General features: G+C 42.1%; 1 protein-coding gene across 1 annotated transcript in view; it reads left to right on the forward strand.

The window, feature by feature from the left end:
- cacna1eb (calcium channel, voltage-dependent, R type, alpha 1E subunit b) overlaps positions 1 to 14,613 on the forward strand; it is a gene marked incomplete at its 3' end in the record, with an annotated part of 180,761 nt that overhangs the window by 124,334 nt on the left and 41,814 nt on the right. Inside the window, exons 22-27 of the mRNA XM_084327663.1 lie at positions 983 to 1,157; positions 1,471 to 1,600; positions 4,298 to 4,357; positions 5,524 to 5,630; positions 7,367 to 7,378; positions 7,769 to 7,865. Of these exons, the coding sequence (XP_084183789.1) occupies positions 983 to 1,157; positions 1,471 to 1,600; positions 4,298 to 4,357; positions 5,524 to 5,630; positions 7,367 to 7,378; positions 7,769 to 7,865 (581 nt within the window). The remainder of the gene's footprint in view (positions 1 to 982; positions 1,158 to 1,470; positions 1,601 to 4,297; positions 4,358 to 5,523; positions 5,631 to 7,366; positions 7,379 to 7,768; positions 7,866 to 14,613) is intronic.

The following is a 14,613-nucleotide window of genomic DNA, read 5'->3' on the forward strand; positions in this document are numbered from 1 at the left end:
TCGTAACAGCAGGCGTTCTTTTACCGTCATTGACGTCACTCTGCTGCGCCTCGTAGCAGCAGCTGCCTCACCGTCCCCTCTCTGAGGCGTCCAGCCATCACGTCCCCTCTCTGAGGCGTCACCGTCCCCTCTCTGAGGCGTCCAGCCATCACGTCCCCTCTCTGAGGCGTCACCGTCCCCTCTCTGAGGCGTCCAGCCATCACGTCCCCTCTCTGAGGCGTCACCGTCCCCTCTCTGAGGCGTCCAGGCTATTCTCTTCCCTTTCATACAGAATGACTCAGTGTCGACATGAGTCGGTATCATCATCATGCCATATTATAGTGCCACGTTCCTTCATCTTTCCCTGTGAATGAATGACAGTGATGATGACTCAGCCTGTTATTTTTTTAACCCTTGTGTGATGTTTTTTGTTACTCTCAAACCCAATATTCGTGGGACCCACAACGTTATTGGTATTTTAAAACAATGAAGCCATAATAGTTCATGTAAAAATACTTAACAGATGTTAACTTTATCTCAATTGCAAGCAATCTACACAGCATATGGTTGATATTTGCCATTTACCTCTGCTAGATCACATGTATCAATAAAAGTAAAAAATTTCGTATTTTGTGATAAAATGTGATGTCTGTAAAAAAAAAAAAAAAAAAAATAACCCATTATAATGAAGACATGAATCGAATAAATCATGTTCATCTTGAAAAATATAAATGAAACAAGGTGGAGGCAGACAGTGAAGGTACACAGCGAACCTTTTTGTTAGATTTTTACCATATTTACTTGTTTTCACCTATAGTTTCCACACTTCTGGGTCCAGTGGACCTGCACACCATGTATGTAATATAAGTGTGTACTAGGAGGTGCACAGTGTGCACTGAATGTGTTATTTTATATGTTCTTCGCATAAAATGAGCAACACAAGGGTTAAACACCCAACTGGAGCTATAACATCTTGTTTTTCTCACCTCCGCCTGTCTTTTAGGGAACAGTAAAGAACTAGTGGTCATCCAGTCTGAGCGGAAGGAGAAGGAAAAGGTGAAGATGAAGGTGAAGGAGAAGGAGAAGGAGAAGGAGGAGGAGACGGTAGAGGAGGAGCCACCCAGTCCTCCTAAACCTGTAGCTCCTGACAGCATGTTCATCTTCAAGGCCTCCAACCCGTAAGATTGACAAAACATTAATCAGGGTTCCTACAGCCGGGGGGGGCGGGGAGGGGGGGGACACATGGAGACAGTCATGGAATTTGGCGTTTGTCTTTCCAGGCCTGGGAAAGTAGTAGAAAATGTCCCAATTTTTTTTGGAAATGTCATAGAATACTGTTAAACAAATATTGGTAATAGAAATTGAGCTTCATGCTATGAATTTCTTTCTTCAGGATTCAACCTGCTGTGTACTTGTGTAACCTGTGGTTGTGTAACCTACTAATGTTGTGGCCACTGACCTTAACATCTCTTCCTCGTATTGACCCCACAGTATCAGGAAGATCTGTCACTACATGGTCACCATGCGCTACTTTGAGATGACCATACTGCTGGTGATTGTGGCCAGCAGCATTGCTCTGGCAGCAGAGGACCCTGTGTGCACCAACTCTGACCGGAACAGGGTGAGATACAAACCCACTCTTTTCATTCCACACACAGTGGCGTAGGGGAGGCCCCCGCACCCCCAGCGGTGCGGGGGAGCCCCGGAGCTTAGGGGGCCCCGACTGTAGGCTATCCTCTTAGATTTCGTAACGCGGGAACAGGGCGCAGAGGGCGGGGCCCCCCCTCCCTGCTATGTTGCTAGGCACCCGTCCCTGTCATGTGTACGCTGTAGTACAACAGTGTATCATTATAATTATTTGCTCACCTGCGATAGGGCTAGCCGGCTGATAACTAATGTTCATTGGCAGGCTGGGCAGCGTTCAAAACAAAGCGGGAAGCGCCGGTAAAAATGAAGCGCAAATACCCAAGCGGTGCTCAGAAAAACAAGATGAGAGCGAAAGCCGAACAGGAGACGGCAAAGCTACCAAAAAGAACATCATTGGTCCAGCAGGCAGCAAAGGTAGACTGACTCTAACGTTACTGAAGATGCATCGGGAGTAAGCTCTTCACCCAGCCCGGCCACCGCTAGCAACCCCCCGGTCAGCTCCGAGTCCAGGCAGACAGCAGACACACAGCCCAGCCAGGCCACCAGCCACGCTACAGCCGACCAGACAGGTTAGAATAATAGAAAGTTTTATTCGCCATAACCAGTATGAGTAGGCTACAGGTTACATTGGAATTGGAATCTAATCCGTAAATTTTTTAGTACATGGTTTAAATTGTGCGCATAACGTGCCATAAGTTCTATAGATAAGAAATTACCATTATCTATATCACCTATTTTCTCTCACTAACTCTGGAAAGCAGAGTTGCGAGAGGCCAGTGTTAGTGTACTAACATCAGTTATTCTGGTTAGGACCTCGGTCCGAAACCCCAACTCTCTCGTAAAACTATCAGATGATATTTGCGCGTCAATGGTCAGATTATGTTTCCGCCGCCGCGTATCATAAACGACACATGTATCATAAACGACGACAATGAGAGCGAGATAATTTGTGTTCTTTAATCTTTTTAGAGAGACCCTGCCAATAATTTATTCCTATTCTTCACACTTTGTGGAGGTGATGGGCAGACGGTCTATCCGAACAGCCAGCACAAAATTATGTTGTGTCTGTCCACTATGTTTGTTACTTTTGTTATTTCCCCCCCTATGTAAAGCGACCTTGGGTCTTTTGAAAGGCGCTATATAAAATGAAGCTATTATTATTATTATTATTATTATTATTATTATTATTATTATTATTATTATTATTATTATTATTATTATTATTATTATTATTATTATTGTTATTATTATTATTATTATTAACGTTTCTAGTATTGAGAGCCGACACTAGATTTAAAGAGTGTTGGACTTTGCGCAGAAGAATGCCAGGAGACGTGCTCATATAAAATAATAGGCCTATAGGATGTGTTTTTTTTTTTTTTGTAGACTACTTTTCTTTTATACAGAATTATGTTATGTGAACCGTTCCGTTGTGTGAACTGAAATTATGATATGGCTATAACGTTCTACAATACCTTCATGTTACAAAAAATACAAAGCCACTTGTATTTGCCAATGAATGATGCCTGAAAAAATAAACATTTAAAAAAAGCTTTAAGTGGCCGCAATGTCTATCCCATGTCACTTTATTATTGATTTAGGGGAGTGGGCGGGGCCCCATGGTCCGACTTGCGGGGGAGTCCCGAAATATTGCGCAACGCCACTGTCCACACATCATCATAATCTATACTTCGTTTAGGCCTGTCCCCGACTAAGGATTTGTATAGTCGACTTTGATTGGCCAACATTTGCCGATAGTCGACTGGCAGTATCTGCTCATGAATTATCTGGCCTCCACATCAACTTGTAAATTAAACCATAAACTGTAACTTCAGTATCCTCCATATTTACGTCCATCTTCATTATTGTTCATTTGTGCATGCTGGTCAGTTCAGGAGCATGACCAGTTCACACTGAAATCTGATATTGGCCACATAAAAAAATAATAATATATATATATACTCAGGGGTGCAGTGGTCATGCCACGCGGTACCACGCCGTTCCACCACTTTTCTGAGCAGAAGTACGCGCACGGAAGTGCACGCGCGTGCACACAAAAATGCGTTCACAACTTTCACTCGACTCGTCGTGCCGTGCGCCAAGTACCGGTACTCACCTATCACCTAGTATTTGCATAACAATTGCATAACAATAGCATACCAATAGTATAACAGAACGAAAAGAGCAAAACCAAAATACAAGCCCTGTACCAATTGGTGGGGGTTTGCTTGAGCTGTGGAACCTCTCACTATGACAAATGGTCCCTACTGGAAGGATGAGACATTTCTTAAGTTGTGCTTCAGAAGGAAACTGTCCTTCTGTAAACTGTAAGTTACATTGTTAATTTAGTTTGTATTTACTTTTCTAGTTTAAGTTAATTCAATTAAAGAAATTGTAACTACAATATTGTATCTACAATTACATTTAAAATATTGTTTGTTTTTCTTTATATATTGAATGCTACACGTGCACGTGGCGTCATTAAAACACCGTCCAACCACTTCTGAAATTACCACTGCACCCCTGTATATACTGTATAATAATAATAATAATAATAATAATGTGAACAGCCGGATCTGAGCAATAAATCTGAATTGAGCACTAAGGCTTGCAGTGTGAAGGAACGTGTGTTTTGCTTCAGTAGTAATGTATTTGTTTTGACTTCCTCCAGGTCCTCCGTTACTTTGATTACGTCTTCACCGGGGTCTTTACATTTGAGATGATCATAAAGGTGGGAAGCCCAGAAATATCTTTGTGACAAACCCTTTAATTATTCAACACTATTTAATTCAGATACACTTAAATAATGTTCTGGCCCGGGCGGCTGGGTGGCGCAGCGGACATTGCGCTCGTCACCAACGCAAGAGACACCGGGTTCGACTCCGGCTGTCGGCGCTGCCTCCGGCTTGGGCCAGCCGTCATACTAATTCAATTGGCAGAATTAGCGGGTGGAAGTCGATGGGTGGTAATCTGGACGTTGTGGACAGCGACTCCTACAGGTCGGTTGGGGGACGCCTGCACAGCAGAGACAGGAAATGGCGGGGGTAGTGTGAGCCTCCCACACGTTACACCTTGCCAATGAGAGTCCGTGCTGGCAGGTGAAAAGATGTGACAGGCTGCCTCCTCGTGTACCGGAGGGGACACATGATGCAAGGCTTCTATCCTCCCTACAACCGGCCAGTGGGGGGCATATGCGAGCAACGTTCAAGACAGGGGAGGAAAGAATTGGCACATTGGAATTGGGATGGAAGAAAAAATAGAAAAAGAGGAGAAAAAGTGGATAAAAAAAAGAATAATGTTCTGGCCCGGTGTGGGTGGAATTTGTGCATGTGGTGTCAGACCCGGATTCTGGTGCTTGGAGAAGCAGGTTTTTACCATAACGAATAATAGGTTTGTGTCAGCCAGGTAAGATGTTCACAGAAAGGTATACTAAATTGACTTTCAAAAAAGAATTCTGCAATTGACATCTTACTTAGAGTAGACCCAACCCATCTGGCACTATAAGTAGGTTAAAACTAAACGCTAAAGAAATAAAACAATGTGCCCCAGGTAGAGCTGGGAGGTAGGCCTATACCGAATATGAAGGTTACCGTCAAGGATCCATGTAAAAGTATGGATGTTGACTATGCCCTTGTCCACGATATATTACATAATGCAAAAGATATATCCATACTGTATATATTTTTTATATCAAAAACAGCTAAAAATAGGCAATTTGGAATGAAATGCACTATAACTATTATTTATATTACAATATAAAGACATCATTTTTTTTTATCTCACATTGTAAGTAACTAAGAAGAAATATTGTGGTATGGTATTTTGAGCATATAGCCCTAGCCCCAGGTCTAATTGGCACCCTATGTGTGTGTATGTGGGTCTATGTCTGTGGTACAGATGATCGATCAGGGTCTGATTCTACACGACGGCTCGTATTTCCGTGACCTGTGGAACATCCTTGACTTCATAGTGGTGGTGGGAGCGCTGATCGCCTTCGCTCTCACGTGAGTCACAATACAGTGCCTGGTGATGACTAATCACACCAACTCACACTCTGAGCATACAGTGCATTAGACACGACCTTCACTCCAAAGAGTCTGCTCTGCAGCTTCTAGGCAATACACATGCGCTATAGCCAGATTACTGTCAATATTTTAACGATGAGCGGACTGCTGGGTCTGAGTGTAGTTCAGATGTGTGGAGCTGATGCGAGGTTCGGGGCAGAATCAGAATTCAGAAGTGGGAGGGATAGATTATTGTTAAGGATGAGCCTGGACCATTACTGGAACCAGGTATCGGGCCCATACCGGTCTAAAACAGGGTATTGGTGTCTGAGAATGTCCCCAATACTATACCAAGAGCATCAGAAATCAAAGCAAAGTTTTTGGCCCACACTGCTCAGTAAAAGTAATGGATCAGATTGGTACTTGGCATCGGACCCAATAGTTTAGGTCTCAGATGAATGTGGTAACGATGCATCCCTAGTTTAATTTATTTTATTTGGGTTCAAGATACACCTGTATGGAAGCCTTTGGAATCTTTAGAAAATCTCTCGCTTGAGTTTTTCCCAGCATGTGATCATGAAATGACCTGTAAAGACTCTTTGTGCCTTTTATGTTGATTTCTCTGTTGTGAATATAGCTGTGCTCACCATGTATCTCTCTTTACTGCTTTATTTATCTGTTGTGAATATAGCTGTGCTCACCATGTATCTCTCTTTACTGCTTTATTTATTTGTTGTGAATATAGCTGTGCTCACCATGTATCTCTTTATTCCTTTATTTATCTGTTGTGAATATAGCTGTGCTCACCGTGTATCTCTCTTTATTCCTTTATTTATCTGTTGTGAATATAGCTGTGCTCACCGTGTATCTCTCTTTACTGCTTTATTTATCTGTTGTGAATATAGCTGTGCTCACCGTGTATCTCTCTTTACTGCTTTATTTATCTGTTGTGAATATAGCTGTGCTCACCGTGTATCTCTCTTTACTGCTTTATTTATCTGTTGTGAATATAGCTGTGCTCACCGTGTATCTCTTTATTCCTTTATTTATCTGTTGTGAATATAGCTGTGCTCGCCGTGTATCTCTCTTTATTCCTTTATTTATCTGTTGTGAATATAGCTGTGCTCACCGTGTATCTCTCTTTACTGCTTTATTTATCTGTTGTGAATATAGCTGTGCTCACCATGTATCTCTTTATTCCTTTATTTATCTGTTGTGAATATAGCTGTGCTCACCGTGTATCTCTCTTTATTCCTTTATTTATCTGTTGTGAATATAGCTGTGCTCACCATGTATCTCTCTTTACTGCTTTATTTCTCTGTTGTGAATATAGCTGTGCTCACTGTGTATCTCTCTTTACTGCTTTATTTATCTGTTGTGAATATAGCTGTGCTCACTGTGTATCTCTCTTTACTGCTTTATTTATCTGTTGTGAATATAGCTGTGCTCACCGTGTATCTCTCTTTACTGCTTTATTTATCTGTTGTGAATATAGCTGTGCTCACTGTGTATCTCTCTTTACTGCTTTATTTATCTGTTGTGAATATAGCTGTGCTCACCATGTATCTCTCTTTATTCCTTTATTTCTCTGTTGTGAATATAGCTGTGCTCACCGTGTATCTCTCTTTACTACTTTATTTCTCTGTTGTGAATATAGCTGTGCTCACCGTGTATCTCTCTTTACTCCTTTATTTCTCTGTTGTTCCTGTGGATTGTATCACTGTTGGGGCTGCCAGGAATGTGATGGGGTAAAGCTAACATGTCCCGTACATTACTCTAATAAACATCTCATTTCATCTCCTTACTTTTCATCTTTCTCAGTTACCTTTCAATATGATGATCACTGGTTTTATTTTTTTCCTTTTGGTGATGCTTTTCTTTATCCTTTAATTGGGATTCTATCGAATCCAAAATAATTCCAAAATAGTTTTGTGTTCTAGTCTGAAAATGTGCAGTTTTTTTTATTTTATTTTTTTGGACATAGTATGTGGGTGTTTTGCTTTTAAGTGTTTTTGTTTTTGTACTCTTTGAATGACATGACATGACATGTACATACATGTGCGCATGCATGTATCCTTGCGTGTCCGTGTGAGAGAGCATGTTCCCAGTCGTGATATACTGTGCGTCCCTGTCAACAGGAACAACAAAGGGAGAGACATCAAGACCATAAAGTCCCTAAGAGTGCTGAGAGTCTTGAGACCTCTAAAGACTATCAAGAGACTCCCTAAACTCAAGGTAAGCATTCACCCCTAAACTCAAGGTAAGCATTCACCCCTAAACTCAAGGTAAGCATTCACCCCTAAACTCAAGATACTACTGTAAGTACCCTCCTAAACTCAAGGTACTAAGCATTCACCCCTAAACTCAAGGTACTAAGTATTCACCCCTAAACTTAAGGTTACATTTCGTTCTTGTTCCCGTTCTGCTCTGCTGGACCATCTCATCAATTCTTATTGTATCACTGAAAGCTTTTGCCACATTTATTTATTTTATTTATTTGTTTATTTAGACGGGACAGAGCATATTACTGGACACTACAAATAAATGCAGTGTAAATACACCGGATTTAGCAAGGATGCTAATTTTCATCCGCAGTCCCCACACAAAGCATAAAAACGAAACATGCAGGCAGTGAAGCATAACATGCTATGAGACAAGGCATAAAAACATACATACAAAAATGTATAAAAAATACAAGGTATAAAGGGTGCACTACAATACTATTTGACTATACATGGTCACAGGTTTGGTTGTCAAGTAAAACATTTTTTAGATTGAATTTAAAAGATGGAAATGATGTACAATCTCATATGGTCAGTGGTAGATCATTCCAGATTAAACAGCCCTGGGCCCTCATTTATCAACCTGACGTACGCACAGATATGTGCTTAAGCCGTGCGTACGACCATTCCTAAGCAAAGTGTGGGATTTATCTATTTGAACTTGTGCTTGACTTTGTGCGTATATTTAAGCACAGGTCGGACCATGCGTAGGTGGCGCCGGTGGTAGAATATTTTCACAACGCGGAAATAAGCACTGACTGTGCTCTGCGTAACTCAACTTGTTATTATTTTGCGCATATATTGCAGAAATACGGGAACGTTTTGATTATATTTAAAAGGCTTTGCCATTGTTAAACGTAATAAGTGGAACCCCGAAGCTGTAAGCAGAATACAAGTCATATGAACACCCACGATATAAAAACGCATTGCAACGAGAACAGACAGAGGTTATTTGTTGAGTGTATGTGTATACAAAACCCTTGCAATAAATGTGTCTTATGAATGAAAAGCATACATGCTCTGGACACAGAGCATATATCGTGTGGGTGATATTACAGAATTTCACTTATTTAGTTTTACAATGTCAAAGCCTAAATCAAAACGTTCCCGTATTTCTGCAATCTATGCGCAAAATAATAACGAGTTGAGTTATTAACTAACTAACTAACAAAGAACGTATTACATGCTGGTAGGCTGATAGAGTAAACTATGATATGAATATGAATATGATATGATCATATAAATACTGGTCCGTCCGCGAGGATATCGAGGACTCGGATAGCCATTAAGCCATTTGAGAATATAGGCGGCCTATAGCCTATACATATTATTTAATGTTTTCATAAGCGTAAAGATACAACAGCTAGATTAATGATCAAGTTAGTTTACTGTATGCAGGCTTCGCAGGGCTGTGTGTTATATATGCGCAAGTTACTGTTGCATAATGTAGGCTGGCTGCTATTATATGTAATTCATAGGCTACCTAATACCAACAACAAAATAGATTGTATCATATGTGTAACTGAGGGGTACAATTCCCTGACTGTATTGATAAGTATGGTATCATTAAACCACTACCGCTTTATGTACTTTAACTACTGGCCATACAGTACACGATATCTAAATATGATGAACACTTTCCACAATGAAATCGGTTCCAGTCAAAGGTAATAATCAAATATTTAATGGAGCAAAAGGTACATAGAATATTTATCTTACATTTATCATTTGAATGCACTTGTAAGGCAAATGAGTACTCGTAGGCAAATCAACACTGAATGTCCAATCTCTGGTTACGCAGGAAGCAAGTATACAACCTGGCTCTTAGGGAATTATATCTATGGTACACTTAATGATATAGCGGGATATTCTGGAGGGGGTCCTCCCGGTTGTAAGCCGGTAGGGGGGGTAGGAGAGCCGTCGGTAGTAGACCGTCTGGTCAACGATATCTATGGAGACTTCAAGTACAGAAGACAGTGCAATAGACTCTTGATCCGTAGATGAATACACCTTGGTTCTCTTGTAGGCTGTAGCTCCACAATGAAGAAGAAGCTAGGCGACCTCAGTCTCTCTGAGCGCCGACTCAACTTGACTCCTCTCGGGGGTAAATCCAACACTCACAGGCGTCGGCGATTATCCGCTCCACAAATCACAGTACCAAAGCAAATATATATTCCAGCCGCATAGGGCTCAGCAGTCATCGGGTAGGTAATCCAGTGTACATGTCCCTCGGTCCTCGCCTAGATCTCCTCGGATGAAAGCGCCATGTGGTCGGCCCAACCTGGATAAGACTCTAGATAACACGAGGAAGCGTTGGAGATGCTGGTCACTTTAGAACTCTAACCGCACGATGCACCATACACGATAGACTATTATTACTTGATAGAAATACGTCGCACTCGACGGTACAGTGCCAAACTCTGACAATTCAGTTATTAATTCGCACGAGGTCTCAATGCTATTCTAAGGCCAAACAGGCCATACTTCACCGCACGTCGTATCGTGGGTGAGGCTTCACGTTCTGTTACTAAGTTGGGAAGAAGGGTAAGGGACTTCTACATTTACTTGCGCCATATTTATATGCACGGTGAACAAATAGTGCCACTCTCATTTCGGTAGCCGTATCCCTGAGCGGAGCCGGGGCTAGTACGGACATGTCTCGTCGGTACCTTTGAACTTGACGCCAGGGGCTGGTCCCCTGGCGCCTGGTCCTTTGTCCAATAAGAGAATGAACTATTATGGGCTATAGTAGGCTAAAGGGATATTCCGTGCATATGTACAAGGAATATACAAGGGATATCAAACGACATACAAATACTATTCAATATATATCCATAAATAAATATATATATTCGGTTTAATCTGATCCTTCGTAACAATATGCCTCTACACACATTATATTATACACATCATATTATATCTTGGTTCGGCAGCGCCTCTGTGAACAATCTCTCAGAGTTTGCTCCATCAATAAACGCGCATTTTGGCTGATAATGTGCCGGTGGCCGGAGTCTCATTCAGGCCTAATTGTATTTAATTCAATTGTAATGTTATTACTGGGGTATCTAAAACATCACAATGTAGATCAGGGTTATCCACTGAAGCCATAATGACTCTGATCAGAACCACGGGCTCATGACGAGCGCACACAATAGGCATTGTAGAGCGCAGAGTTGGCGTGCTGAAATTGATTTAATTTCAGTCATTACAGTGCTTAATGTCGGGTCATCTCTTGTCATTTATTTCTGTCAATGTGCTGGTTCTGTAGCAGGACTGGGTCAGTCAACATCCTTGGCTCCCGGCGCACCGAAGATTATACGTTCAAGTTGTTGGTTGGACCTCGGTGATCAATCTCGCTCTCAGTGAAGTCTCTCAGAGTTCGCTTGGGTTAGTCCACTTTTCCACATTTCATGGGGGTGTCCCATTACCGTATATGGTTAATCGGGGCGGTTCTGGTATGCAAATACGTGAAAGTGTGCACGAGCCTCGGCGTAGGACCAAGGTGATATTTATCATGACAGGTGTGCGTAGGACCTGTGTACGCACGTGTGATGAATCCCGTTTTTTTTGTGCGTGCACACATTCTAAATTCTGTGCTTAAGTATGGAAATAGAACATTTTCTACGTCACGTTGATGAATGAGGGCCCTGGACTGAGAGGGTGTTTTTAGCAAAAGTGGTTTGCCGGCCGGGCACTTCGCAATTTCCTCTAGTGGTTGCAGTGGCACGGTGGTGTAGTGGTTAACACTGTCGCCTCACAGCAAGAAGGTCCAGGGTTCGATTCCCACTTGGGGACCAGGTTTCCATGATGCCAGGTACTCAGGTGGGGTATCTCCCAGGCCTTTCTGTGTGGAGTTTGCATGTTCTCCCCGTGCTCGCAAGGGTTTCCCCCCCGATAAGATAAACCCAATGGAAAAACATGCACAACAGATCACTAACGCTGTGGCGTCCTTGACGAAGATGGACAGGAGCACATGGATTGGTCCCCGGGGCGCGGCTCACGTTGACGCCCTATCTGCTCCCGGCTGCCCATGGGGGGAAGGACAATGGGATGGGAAAAGTGCAGAGAGACATTTCATCGGCGACTCAGTGCATGTGTGTGTGTGTTCCTGTGGGTCGTCCATCTCGCGTGTGTGTTAAAACTGCATGACAAATAAAGACTTCTAGTCTAACAATTATTATAGTGCTGATTCCTCTATCAGGCTTCCTTTCTATGAATTCCCTCAGAGCGGGCGGGCACAGACCATGTAGGGTTTTGTAAATAACAATAGCCTGTTTAAAAATATATATATTAGCAAAACAAACAAAAGAATTACCTCTGAAGAATGTGACAGTGGTGATATGAGTGAGGTTTCTTATCGAATACTTTAAGTGCACTCTTGTATAGGGCTGTCTTAAATGCTTCGAAGCTTCGAACGTTCGATTCGATGGCACAAGCTTCGAACATTAAAAAAAAAATCGAAGTTAAAAAAATATTCAATATTTTTTTTTTTTACTTCGATGTGTGTGTGTGTGTGTGTGTGTGTGTGTGTGTGTGTGTGTGTGTGTGTGTGTGTGTGTGTGTGTGTGTGTGTGTGTGTGTGTGTGTGTGTGTGTGTGTGTGTGTGTGTGAACTACCCATCCCAGTTAGGACAGCCGAATCCCGTCCAATCTTTCGCCGTCGACTAAAGACTCACTTCTTCAACCATTATCTGAAATGATAAAAAAAAAAATCTAACCGTGACTAACCTTACTGTCATGCACTTGTCCTAATAAACTAACCTACACTGTAACACGCAACACTTTGATGAACATTGTTACTCAGCTGATAGAGTTGTACCCTTCCTGATGACCTGTCGTACAGAACTTGTAAGTCGCTTTGGATAAAAGCGTCAGCTAAATGACTAAATGTAAGTGTGTGAGTGTGTGTGTGTGTGTGTGTGTGTGTGTGTGTGTGTGTGTGTGTGTGTGTGGGTGTAGGTGTGTGTAGGTGTGTGTGTGTGTGTGTGTGTGTGTGTGTGTGCGCGCACCTTGTAGAATTCCACACATAAGAAAGAAAGATACTGGGATGAATAAACAAAATAGGAAATAAAATGTAGAAATGCATGCAATACATAAATAAATATGAATCTCCATATATGAAATATAACATTTAGATAAGGTGCTACTGAGATGTTTTGGTGAGTTCTTTGTTTTTTTGTGGAAGTTGCCCTTCTTAAAAATGCATGAACATTCACTGATAATTGGTCTGTAGTGGAGTCTACAAGGTCTACATTGCCGGACCATGTAGAATCCGGACCTTGTAGACTGACATAATTCTGTGCATAGTTTAGTCTACACAGGCCATATTTCAAATAATCAAAATCTTACTTCATTCATCTTAAACATTCTTGATTTGGAGGGCGGCTAGGTGGTGTAGTGGGCAAGGCACTCGCCACCAATGTGGAGACGCTGGGTTCGCATGTTCGAATCCAGCTCTCCACATTGTTTTCAGTTTGGCTGGTCGTCCGTACTAATACAATTGGCAGTATTAGAGGGTGGGAAACTGATGGGTGGGGATCGGGCGTTGTGGACAGCGACTCCTACAGGTCGGTTGGTGCGCCTGCGCAGTAGAATCAGGAAGTGTCAGGGGCAGCGTGAGCCTCCCACGCGTTACTCCTCGCCACTGAGAGATCGAGCTGCGCAGGTGAAAAGATGCGACTGCTGTTACCTCAAGTACCGGAGGGGACTTGTGCTATGTATGACTTAGTCCACATTGCAGCCGGCTTGTGGGAGGCAAGAAACAGCGTTCGTGACAGGGGAGGGTTGAATTGGATGATACGAAATTGGGATGGGAGAAAAATATAGAAAATGGGAGAAAAAGTGGATAAAAAAAAAACATTCTTGATTTGGGGGATTGGTAGTTCCCATGAAATCTGAAGTTGTTCAAACGACAACAGCGATCCACCTTGAATTAAATCACACAGCCGAGTGAAACCTTGTTGGATGCGTCAGTCACGAAAGGGGCTACTTAATTAATTAATCCAACCCACTTTATTTATAGAGCACATTTAAAAACAACAACGTTTACGAAAGTGCTGTACAAGTCCCACAACATAAGATAAAAAAAAATATATATATATATATTAAAAAAAAAAAAAAAAAAAATTTGAAGCTTCGAATTAAAATCGAAGCTCGGCCCCGAAGCTTCGATTGCCAAAAAAAGCTTCGAAGGTCAGCCCTACTCTTGTATAGCTGTTCTATGGGTTTGAGGATCGTCACACCTGTGCAAGACCAGTTTGTGAAGCAGTACTCAATGTGTGATAGAATCATACAGTGAAGATAGGATCTAGCAGCACTGACTGTCAGGAAGGGTCTAATATGTTTGAAGTTTTGAAGTTTGAATTTGATTGTGTTTGTAACTTTGTTCACATGTTTTTTGAACGTTAAGGTTGAGTCTAGCATGACCCCGAGGTACTTGAACTCTGACACAAGTTCAAGTTCCTCCCCGCCCAGAAACACATTTGAGGACTCTAATACAACGAATTTTTTTAAAAGCCATGCAGACTGTCTTTTTTTGCGTTCAGGAGCAGACATGAGTCTATGAGCCAGTCCTGAACACTGGTCAAGACAGAGGTTAAGACCGTTGATACCTCTGCATAGCTTTTGCCATGGGTAAATATGCACCTTCATTCGCCCGGCCACGCCCCTTTCCAGTTATGTACATAAGCGAGGAGCGTGGCC

Source organism: Notolepis coatsorum, assembly GCF_963971535.1.
Source record: "Notolepis coatsorum genome assembly, chromosome: 13".
Taxonomy (NCBI): Eukaryota; Metazoa; Chordata; class Actinopteri; order Aulopiformes; family Paralepididae; genus Notolepis; species Notolepis coatsorum.